The sequence below is a fragment of the Corvus moneduloides genome, chromosome 3 (assembly GCF_009650955.1).
Source record: "Corvus moneduloides isolate bCorMon1 chromosome 3, bCorMon1.pri, whole genome shotgun sequence".
Taxonomy (NCBI): Eukaryota; Metazoa; Chordata; class Aves; order Passeriformes; family Corvidae; genus Corvus; species Corvus moneduloides.
The window spans coordinates 49,561,355-49,573,061 of NC_045478.1; the positions used below are offsets into that span (position 1 = coordinate 49,561,355).

The window sequence follows — 11,707 nt, forward strand, 5'->3', positions numbered from 1 at the left end:
TTTAAGGCCTGTTAGAAGAAAATAGTATATATACCTTCATTAACTAGTTTTGAAAATGGGACCTAGTCTTAAACCTGCATTGTAAATATCTTCATATATGAGGTAGCCTGTTATAGCTCAGAGAAGCTTTATGAATTAGTTTGAAAGCAGACCACAGCTAAAATAGAAACAGTGGCACACTGTGGGGAACATAGTATAGCTGCCCTTGTACGGAGCATTTCTACCCCTCCAACAGCGACCTTGGGTGTTGCACATGATCTTGCTGAAGTGGGTATGCAGGACAAGATGAGTTTCTGTCCCATTGGAAGTACCCCCATCACCTTGGGAGAAGTTCCTTACTCAGCTTATTGAGAACGTGCTGTTGTTGGTGGTGCTCCAAGAGGAGAGCTATGGAACATTTTTGAGTGCAACTTGGGTCTGAAACTCAATTTGAAGAGAAGCAAAAATGGCCCAAATTTACAAAAGCTGAGCAGCTGACCAGCAGAGAAGAGAGGAACCTCACAAGAGTGCATTGGTGATGGGTGGGATTCCTCTGCAGTGACCGTCAAAGCTCCTGGCCTCAGGCTTCCAGCTGGGAACTTCACCATACCTTTGAGCATGGTTAATCTGAGGAGCAGTTGCTGCCTGGCAACAAACCCCGGCACTTCCAGCAGGGAGATGTCTGTGCCTTGGTGTGCCCAAGTTGCAGCAATAGCAAGCAGACCTCAGTGAAATCCATCAGTGATTTTGGAGCACTGTTGTTTTGAAGAAGGCAGCTTCCTTCCAAAGCCCAAGTGAGCAAACAGCATGTGAGACAGGGTGAGCCAAGGGCAATATGTTGTCATATAATGTTCCTATTCCTTTTTACCCATCTGTTTATTTATTTGAAAGAAGAGACACAGACAGTAGGTTTGACTCAAACAGAGGAGTCTCTGTAACATCCATGCCCAAAGAACAACAAAACAGGACAACATGCAAAAACCTTCTGGACAAAAGGTGAACCCCCAGCTCTGGTGTGTGTCTGGAACTAACACCCAGTTATTGGGAATGACCAAACCCAACCCTGGCTTTGATGGATTTTATTTCAGTAACTCCACCAAGCCCAGTAGGGAGTATTGAAAATCCTGGCCCACAAGTATCAATGATGAATACCTCTGGCATTTTGTCTAAGACCTTGTATCTAGTTAGAATGCATGGTTATATTAATTTATGGGTTTATAACTCATACTTTTCTATCTCTTAAGACAGTGGATTTACATGGCATATTTCACAGACAGGAAGATGATTTTTTGGCACCAAGGAGATGTGTGCAGTATTGAGAGGTCACTGAATATACAACTAAATTACATTTCTGTTCAGGGTGGTATTAGAATGGCACCAGATAGCAGAGCAGGTTTAGTTCAGGAAGTGAATGATGCTTTATGTAATCAAATCTGCAAGGGAGATTTGGCAAGAAGGATGAATACAGACAAACTGTTGCTGAGTCTGGACATGGCATTAAAAACATTAGTTTTTGAGTTGTGGGGGATTACTAAAGACCTGCAGGAGAGGAAAAGGGCAGATTGCCTCCATTCACTTAAATCAGAGACAATACTAGCAGAGACACAGACTCCAATACTGAGTAGTCAAAGCACTGGTGCACTATTTATGCATAGGGGTTAGTGCTGCTGTCTTTGTGGTCTTGTGGCTACTTATTATACATGCAGGGATCAGTACTGCAGGTACTGCGAGGTCCAGACAGCCTCATTTAAGTGCATTTGTTAGGGAAAGGCAGTGAAGGCACGTTGTTGTTTTGGAGAGCGGATTCCCTAGCGGGAGTGGTGCTCCTAGCAGGAGGCCCTTCTCGGGCTGAAGAGGTATGCTGGTTGATTTGCACACATGTGAGCAATCATCCAGCCACCTACAATGACATTTTAATGTGTTATATCACCAAAATGTCTTCCTCGGGGAGGAGCATTCCTCCCACTCCTTCCAAACCCAACATTTTCTATCAATCAGCTTAATTATACTCTAACTACAGTTTCAAAGTCTCACTCTCTAAAACCCAGATACCACATTCTCCAGGTGATTCCAGCAAAATACACCATATAAAACCAATGGGTAATACTACAGAAATCTCTCTCTCCTGTTTCCCAAGACTGGGGACCATTATTCACATCAGACCGGTCTTTGCCAGCTCACACAGAGCATTCCCGGTCCTGCACTGGTCACATGCTTTATGTCTGCAATGCAAAGAGAAACAACACATTTCAAATGAATGCTGTGTGCTCCCCTTAGAGTTCTAGGAGAATGGATGTGCTAGTCCTCACTTCTTACAGGCTGGAGAGTGAAAGGGGTGTCTTTGGGGCTGCAAGAGAAAACCGTACCTGGAATCTCCTCAGACAGCCAGCATTTCTCGTTATTATCCCTCTGAAAGTCTGCCAGGAGAGGTTTAGCAGCCTCCACCCTTGGAGGTTTTCCAGATCCAAATAGGCAGAGCTGTGAGTAACCCAGTCTGATCTCAGAATGAACCCTGCTTGAGCAGGGGTTGGACTAGAGACCCCCTGGGCCCTCTTCCAGCCTCAACTATCTTCTGATTCTATGAAAGAAGCTATGTTTTGATAGTACACAGAAGAGACTTTTGAGAAACCTGTGTGCTATGTTCATAAGCTTTCAAAGGGAAACACAAGGATGGCTTGAGTCTGCACTACCACACAGCAGAGTAACATAATGAAATGAACTGATCTGCAGCATTCACTTGTCACCCAGGTACTGCCTGGACTTTATCTTGAGTTATGTAAGAAAGTGATTGTGCTAAAGAAGAGCAGATTTTCAGTGTTTTACAGCTGAATGCTCAAGAGTTTGGAGGGACAGTTCAGGGTGCATTTATAACTGCAGAGGGCACGTGATGCTCCAAGTCTGGGAGCCAAACAGAATCGCTTAGACTGGATTTGTTATCCTACTCCCACTACTGCCTCTGTCCACACATGGCTGCAGTGTGAGTGTGGTCTTTGGCAGCCTCCCCTAGTAACTCCTGGGCTTCACAGGAGGTGCCTGAGCAAGGACAAATGTGAAGGAGGAGCATTATCAGGGCACCACCACCACTGCTGCAGGGCTGGAGTTTTTATCTTACCCTGGAGACCCTCACTTGTTAGCCTAAAAGTCAAACACATCACCTTGATAGTAGGTGATAAGGGGAAGGGAATTTGGAGATTTGAACAATCTTGTGCTTAAGTGGGGCAACACAGCAATAAGACAAGGTGCATACTTCAGGGAAAAGTACATTATAGTTTGGGCTTCCCATTAAGATTCCACGGAAAGACGCAGTGCAGAATATGTAGCAGCACTACAGCACTTTATAGCATCTACTTCCCTCTTTAGAGAGCATGTACTGACTGTGAATTTTTATGCAATGATTTGCTAGGCACAATACATTAGAAATTTTGAAGAACTCTGCTTTTTCCATCTCAAAAAATACATGTATTTGGGGCTCTGCCCTTCAGATTTCAGAAACTCGTGCAATATAGATTTAAAGATAAGTTAAAAATAACACTGCATTTCCAGCACCAGGATTTTAAGAATCAGATGTCACCCTACCCGACCTCAATTAAGTCTGGCTGAATCAGCTGGATGGGATCAAACAGGGTGTGAAAATCTGTATTCTAGCAGTGGGCAGAGAAAAGAAGACCAGTTGGAAATTTCAGTGTGAAGCTGGTTCTGTATGAAGTGGAGAATTTCAAGTGTGAATGCGTGTATGTGTTCGTGCATGTGCTGGGAAAGTAGGGTTGGCAAGGGAGACAGAGGAGAGCTTTGTGTTCAGTGCTTCCTCTGACACAGCTCAGCCTGTTCCCTATCTCCCAGTTTCACTTCTGAATGTGCAGGAACATGCGGTGGCTCCTTGTTCCCACCATCTTCATCATCCCTTGTACTCAACAGGTAAGTTCATTAAAAAGAAGAAAAAGATTTCTCCCTTCCTCACCTTGTCCCAGTTAAAAGTTTTTATTTGCTTAATGACGAATTAAATTTCAGAGAAGTAAATTCCTCATAAAGAATAAGGAGCCATTCCCTACTCCTGAGTAAATTTCATTTGCAGCTTATTTACTGCATCAGTCACGTTTTGGTAATTTTTTTCTCTTTGTACACTAATATGACTTGGTGGGAAGAAAAAGGTGTTAGGGAAGCTTAAATTGCCACTGACGTTGCTTTTTTCCTCTTTTTTTAAGATAAGCACAGATGACTATCTGATGCAGTAAGAAAGTAAACATCTGTGCTCATATTCCATATATATATGTATACATGTGTTTGCAAATACGTATGGATACACACAGCAGTCCGACTTCAGGCTAGTTTTACAAATGAGAAAGGCACCTGGGCTGCGTTATACCTTGTCCTTTTGAGAAAATTTTAAGTGATAGCTTTTTCTAAAGGGATTTGTGTCAAAGGCCAATTTCATTATTTATTTACTTATTTTTGAAAATCCACTTTACGTGCACACAGTGTATTTTTCCTTTACAATCAAGATGAATGTCAACAGAACTTTCAAACGGCTGTTTCCCTCCGCTGACTTTCTGCATATTTAAAGCCAGACTAAGATAACCGAACATTAGTGATAATACATTGCCTGCTTTTGCTATTTGCTTATTTATACCACACCGACCTTGTTCAACCTTTAAAACATAGGAAAACAAACACATGAAGGGTCCTTACACAATGGTCTCATTTTCTGATCTGCCCATAGGATCAGGAAAAGTATGCAAGGGGCTTGTGTGATGTGAATACATTGGGTATAGAAACTTGGGGAAGCACAAATTAGAAAAATATTTGACCTGTAAACTGTACAAGCAAACTTTACATTTTCATTGAAACCTAATAGATATGTGAAGATTTTTCATGTGAACCAAAGTTCTCAGTAATTCCACAGTTAAAACTATCAGATATTTGCCTAATTGTTTTTCTTACTTTGCAAGAACTTTGTAGTCTCACACCTTACAGCTGACATCTTTCTCTAAAAAAAGGAGAGAAAACTCCCCTAAGTAGAAGTCTGTGGTTTAAAGCATGTTCCAATTTGTAATACAAATTAAACATATTGGTTGAAGTGCATAAGATTACTTCCTGCTATGCATACCCATCTTGAAACATGATACCTGATTCAAGTCACATAACTTCATATTGCTGGCATATGGCCAAATTCCTGATGATGATGCTGCTAATAACAATAATGATAACACTCTGCTTCTAAAGAGAAAGGCAGCAAGGAAATGTTTCCTAAAGCAACCATATTGTCTTAAACACTGCTAAATGTGTAGGAACACCTGCATGTTTTGTTTTCAGAACAATCCTTTAAGAACCTTTATATTCCAATGCACACATTCATCCAATTAACATTACGGTTTATAGGTATATGGTTTTCAGGCTTAGCTGCCTCAAAATAGTATACTTGAGTTAGTTGTTTCTGTATTATTGCTGCATTTAGGCAAAAAGGATTAGAAGAAATCCTTTAACAAATGACACATTTATGAAACTATCTTCTTCATACTGCATGGAATACCACATGACGTTGTTTAACATCCATTTACTATATGAATTGCTTATGTAAATTAATATCTAGCTTAAAAATCATTCAGCCAAAGGAACTTGAAAGCTACTACTTTAGAGCTTCATTAGTAGCTGCAGATTAAGATATCGTAAGTATAGTTGTAAATGACCATGAAAAATGGAAATTAGTGGTAGAAAAAAGCCTTTTAAAAGGTCATTTACTACTGCACGCAATTAAGCCAGCTCAATTATGCTGCAAGAGCTTTCCTGGGCTATGACATACGAAATGCTGAATTCTGCAGATACTTCCAGTTTGAAAGTTGAGCCGCAAGAAACCCCAGCTGAATGACCCCTTTCTCAGCTCTCCCTCAGCATCTCTGCTGGAGGTGATTTCTACACCAGTAGAGCCTTGCAGTTTGGAGGAACAGAGAGAAACTGATAGGCTGGGCTTCATATGCACAGAAAAAATATAGGATATATGTTTTGGGTTTTTTTTCTGCAAGCCTGATGGTGATACCAGCACCTGATGAGGGGCTGGGTCTTCTTTTGCTCTTCGGGCAGTTAGAGCTGCGTGACGAGAGTGGCTCCCAGGCCTTATGTTATCTAATGGCCAAGTGCTATGCATGCCCCCACTTAACTATGGAACCAGTCATCCACGGGGAATAACTATACCATGATCTGCATTTCTGCTGAAATCAGCAGCATGAAAAGATTTAATGCTAAGACCTAAACTGATAAGTTTTAGATGTAGTTCTTAAAAAATGCAGATAGACTATAGCTATCTCAAATAGATCCTTTCACACCATGCTTCAGAAAAATAAACCCATCAAGAATTAGTTTGGTCTTCCTTTACTTAAAAAAAAAAAAAAGACAAAAAAAAAAAAAGACATGAATTCTGAGACAGAATGTGTAAACCAGTAAATTCTGGCTAGATCTTGACTTCCTACTGCTGATACAAATCTCTTTAATGAGATGTGTCTTTGCTCCATAAGCCCTGGATTCAATGAAAGCTTAGTCATGCAAACAGAGGCACTCTTAGAAAGTGACCTATTAAACTCAGTACAACTACTAGCCTCCCTTATTAGGATTAATTTTTTGCATGTAGCACAAGAGCATTTGTAAATATTATAATGCTCCTTCCCAAGCATCTACTCAAATTTTGGAGCAAAAGAAACATTCAAAAGAGCTTCCCTATTTTAAAAGGGTCTTCCCATCAGAACTGGCACACAGGACTGTGGCTGGCTATAAAACAATGTGAGAAATCAAAAGCTAATTAATTTAATAGATGGTTTGTAGGAAGGAACATTTACAATAAAACCACCATTTACTTTAAAACACTTTTTAAAAAAAAATTCTGTTCAGTTTTGTTCTGTAGAAGGCAAAGGAAAGACCAGTGAATTGTGTTTTGTTCCAGCAGGAGGCCAGGCTCACTGGTGGAACATCTCAGTGTATGATACTGACTGATGCAAATGGTCCTCTGCCTTCTACCTAAACCTCACGTCCTCTCTCACTTTTTGGTCTTGTGAGATGAGAAATGTTATGTATCTTCATGCAACTTGGGAGTTTTTTTCCATCTCGACTTCATTTTATGCTATTCCAGCTACACATAATGCATTCAGTGCTCAAAATAGCCCACTGTGTGTAAGTTTTTCCACAGCCCACAAGAGCAGCCTGGAGATAAACCTTCAGAAACTGGTGAAGTCCAGCGCAAGGAAGTTTGCCACTGGCCATGCCGATGCCCACCGTTGCCGGCCTGCACCCCTGGGGTGAGCCTGGTGAAGGATGGCTGTGGCTGCTGTAAGGTCTGTGCCAAGCAGGCAGGAGAGCCCTGCAACGAAGCAGATGTCTGTGATCCCCACAAAGGGCTCTACTGTGACTACTCAGAAGACAAGCCTAGGTATGAAACAGGCGTGTGTGCATGTAAGTTGTTCTTTCACATTCCCTTCTTGAAATCCAAGAGGGTGGGGACCAGCAGGTGAATAGTATTGGAGGAAAACTCCACTTGCAGGTGCTGCACAGCCCTGTGCTAAGGAATTTATCCTAATTTAGTCCTCCAACTGCCCAGTCAGAGAATCTGAGAGTAGGACTAGGACTGTATTTAATCTTATCTGCATTAATGAGACCAGTTCATTGTGCACAAGCCTGTTGGCAGACATGTCAATGTCTGATTTAAAAAGCTGTGAATGCCATAAAGATTGACCACATTTCAGCACTCACCTTAGCAAGACCCATGTGCTCCTCCTGTGTTAGTAACTGTTGTTCACAATTTTCAGATCTGGTAGCTGTAGGATGTGAGCTCAATGGAGTTTATTATGCCAACGGGCAGACCTTTCAGCCCAACCCACTTTATAAGTGCCTGTGTGTCAGTGGCACAATTGGATGTACCCCTGTGTTCACACCAAGATTAGCAGGAAGTCCCTGTGCCAGGGTCACAGGCAGAAAGAAGCCTGGACAATCCATTTGCAGCCTCGGACAGCACAAGCAACTTCAATCAACCAACTACAGACTGATGTCAGGTGAGCCTGGCTACATTGGTAAACTTTTCTGTACATGAGCCTTTCTGCATTTAGAGTCCCTGGCTCCAGCAGCCAGGCAGGCAGTGCACTGGCACTTACCCAATTCTTGCTCAAGGCCTTTGCCAGGGTGACTGTTGTGTCCCACTTACCCCTCTTACTCTCAGGTCACAGACTCATTTCTCTAAACCTAATGAATGTGAAAAGCAAAAAGGCTTTTGGCTTCTGTCACCAGGGAATTGGCCAAAGCATCTTTCTGCAGAGGTTTACTACTCATCAGATCAGCCCAATTAGGGATGCTGGTGGACAGCCATTTTGCAGCCTGGAAACTGTCCCACTTTTTCCTGCTTTGTGGTGTTAGGGAGTCTTGGTTTTCACATACATACATTAACACGATGCAGGTCTCTTCTTTCAATAGAAAGCAGAAAGTTATAAAAATTGCCTTAGTGGCTTTCCCACATTCACAAATTTTAGGTCACTGCAAGACCAATACTCCCCCACGGTTTCTTTATTCAGTCTGATCAGAAGCATTCATAAGCTTGTCCATGCAATTCTGGCAGGGTCAGTTGATATTCCCTTTAACTCCATTCTTGCTTTGATGCTAACACTAGTTCTGTTTTTCACTCTAAGGAAGCACCATTGCCAGAAGCAGCTATGCCAGGCCTTCCCTGGCCACAGCTGCTACGCTTGTGCCATCTCCTTCCCTGTGCACTTCCAATTTTCCATGGTGAAGGTCTCCTTCGTTACAGCTAATGCAGGTACCAGAAAGCAGAGCCATTTATTTGGTGGCAGCCTGAATCACCATAATGGATCAAAAAACCAAAAGAATTACAAAGCTTATCAGAAAACCTTCATCAAAGGCTGCTGAGTAGATGCACATAAGTCAATCAATCTGCAGATAACAGACCTGCTTACAAAATCTGAAGTCCAGTTTGGACAACTTCTCACACATAAGCAGTGGTTATGCAACTAAGCCAAAATTAAAAAAAGCAGCTCATCTTTACTTCAAAATTATGATACAATACCTGTACCTAGTATCAAAGCCTTTTAACAGAAATACACCTAATACTGTTGTATAAACACACACTCAGTAAGGCAACTGACTTCAAGTGAAGAGAGATTTAATTTCTAGAGAACAATGCCAATCTGATTGAAGAGACCATAATGCATTGAAAACAATGGCAACCAAACCATTTGAGCCTCTGAAATACATCTCACCACAAACTCAGTTAATGTATTTCAGATATCTGGAGAACAGCATTAAGCCATTTACTTTGTAGTCCCTTCAGCAGATCCAAAAGTAAAGTCCAACCTTCAGTAACTCCTTCACTGACTGCAACATGACATCATTTATTCTGGAATTTGGATCAGCTGCACAGCATAACCTTGACAGCAGACACCCAGCTGGCAAAGCATGCTTTCTATTGGGCTCAGTTCAGGGACTCAACACCCTGTCCCTGTGGTGGCTGTATGTGCTGTAGGATGCTGTTCTTTGGGAATCTTCTGAAGAAAAACACCTTGAAATTTTTTTTCAAAGTAAAGTCTTCCCCCTCCCATTTCCCAGTCCAGCAGAAGTACCTTGTCAACTTGTCCATGAATTCCATGCATGGCTCAATGGGCTAATAGGTATTTTGAAAAGCCCTTTTTCTGCTAGAGTGGATAATAAGTGCTAAGTTTCATTTTACTCTTCTTGCTTTGTCTTCTGATTTTCCATTTCAATTTCATTTACCTAATTCAGATAGACAGGGATGTAACTAGGTCATACTTTAAAAAATGTACCAAGTATAAACAACCATTTAACTTCCTTTTATTTGTTGCAGATCTGTGACAGGCTTTTAAACTGCTTGCTTCAATGACATCTTTAAATTGCTGTCTACTTTCCAAGTATTCTGGAAAGTAGACAGCAGTTCTGGTAATTCCAGGTAATTCTGCCTGTGCTCCTACCTAAATGCACAGATTCCACATAGTTTTTTTGCAGAACTTTTCCACTGCAATTCTGTTTCTTTTTTAAAGTACATTTCACCTAATCCAGCCCTCAGGCTTTTTAGCGGTATCTAAAAGTGACTGGAGAATTTTATTCCTCAATACAAAACCTGAAGTCTTAAATATCTACAAAGACACAAATATTAATGTCTTCAGCAGCCTTTACAAGCTATGCTTGGCCTAAAAAAAATAAACATCTGGACATTTCATAAAAATTCCACAATTAACTCTCTTCACACAACACTTCCATCACATGAAACTAAAAGGTCATAAAATACATGCAATTCCATAGTCCTTGCTAGGATTTGAGTATCCAGTGTCAGCAAAGTTTAACTGCAGCTCAGCTGAATTTTGTATAAATGTTACTTATGTCGCATTTTTAGGTTTACCTACAGAAGTACCTTCATGAACAGAAATCAAATTCTTATTCTTGCATTTTCAATTCATCCTTTTGGGGCTGCCTAAATAAAATATTGCTGTCTTAGCTTACAGAAGCTTACCGCTAGTTTTGAAGAAAAAGTGCCTCATACAGGCAACTCCCTGGACACCCTGTTCCAGGACCTGTGGCATAGGCATATCCAGCAGAGTGACCAACGACAACAGAAAATGTGAAATGAAAAAAGAAAAGAGATTATGCTTCATCCAGCCTTGTCTGACCAATACGCTGAAGAAAATAAAGGTATTTTCTAGCATAAAATTAATTCCTCATAGAAAATTAAAATATTGGAACTAATGGAAAAATGGATGTACTGGCAAGTACTAATATGACATTTACTTCTTCCTTTTTTACGGGTTTTAAAATAACTCTTCTATGTTTTCTACCACCAATCTTCACGTTTCAATAGCAAACTACAGATGTGCAATTTCAAACAAAAGAATGTAATGTCCTGAGATATAAGTGCTGCTAATGCTGTCCTGATGCGCAGTCACTCTGAAAATATTTTCTCTTTATTGACTGACAAAGGAAAAATCAGGCAGCTTTCAGATTGAGTAGCTTTCAAGATATTTCTATGTAAATGTTGCAACTGTTTCTTACATGATCTGCTTTTAATGTTCAGGGTTGTCTTTGTTTTAAAGATTCCAAAGGGAAAAACATGTCAACCAACTTTCCAGCTTCCAACAGCAGAGAAGCTGGTTTTTTCCGGATGCTCAACTACCCAAAGATACAAACTAACTTTCTGTGGAGCGTGCTTGGACAAGAGGTGCTGTGTTCCTAATAAGTCCAAAATGATCACTGTACAGTTTGAGTGTCCCAACGAAGGCTTCTTCAGGTGGAAGATGATGTGGATAACATCGTGTGTGTGTCAGAGGACTTGCAGTGCTCCAGAAGATATATTTTCCCAACTCAAACTGCTATGATGAATTATACCACTGACAATTACACGTGGAGTGCAACAGCACGTTCACACCCTGAAGAATCAGAAAAACCCCCTGCCACAGCAGTGTTTATAATGAAACTACATGCATGAATATTCACTCATTCATTAAATGGCACCTGGAAAACGCAAGACGGCAGCTTTCTAAATGTAACTCTTTTTATATGGGGAGATAGATACATCCTTCTCAATAATGTAACACCAGCACTGCCCAAACAAGAACTTAAGAAAGGCATAGCAAGACAGCTTCATACCCCACTGTAACAAGTTTTTGCCCACAAATGCTCTAACCTGTTAGGGAAAAAAATTGCCCTTGTAATACTTCATCTATCATTCTTCATT

The 11,707-nt window shown here is 40.9% G+C and overlaps 1 protein-coding gene across 1 annotated transcript; it reads left to right on the forward strand.

The window, feature by feature from the left end:
* The first annotated feature begins 3,843 nt into the window (after positions 1–3,843).
* On the forward strand, positions 3,844–11,535 carry CCN6 (cellular communication network factor 6). The gene is made up of 5 exons (XM_032103877.1): positions 3,844–3,894; positions 7,125–7,413; positions 7,767–8,009; positions 10,475–10,668; positions 11,067–11,535. Exons 1-5 carry the CDS (start codon positions 3,844–3,846, stop codon positions 11,346–11,348), a joined length of 1,059 nt encoding a protein of 352 aa, XP_031959768.1. The 3' UTR covers positions 11,349–11,535.
* The last annotated feature ends 172 nt before the right edge of the window (positions 11,536–11,707 follow it).

Excerpts from the sequence above, each read along its gene's own strand:
- CCN6 (XM_032103877.1), top strand. The coding sequence starts at position 3,844 with ATGCGGTGGCTCCTTGTTCCCACCATCTTCATCATCCCTTGTACTCAA. Across the intron at positions 3,895-7,124 it reads TCATCCCTTGTACTCAACAG|CCCACTGTGTGTAAGTTTTT; the intron begins GTAAGTTCATTA and ends TGCTCAAAATAG. Across the intron at positions 10,669-11,066 it reads ATACGCTGAAGAAAATAAAG|ATTCCAAAGGGAAAAACATG; the intron begins GTATTTTCTAGC and ends TTTGTTTTAAAG.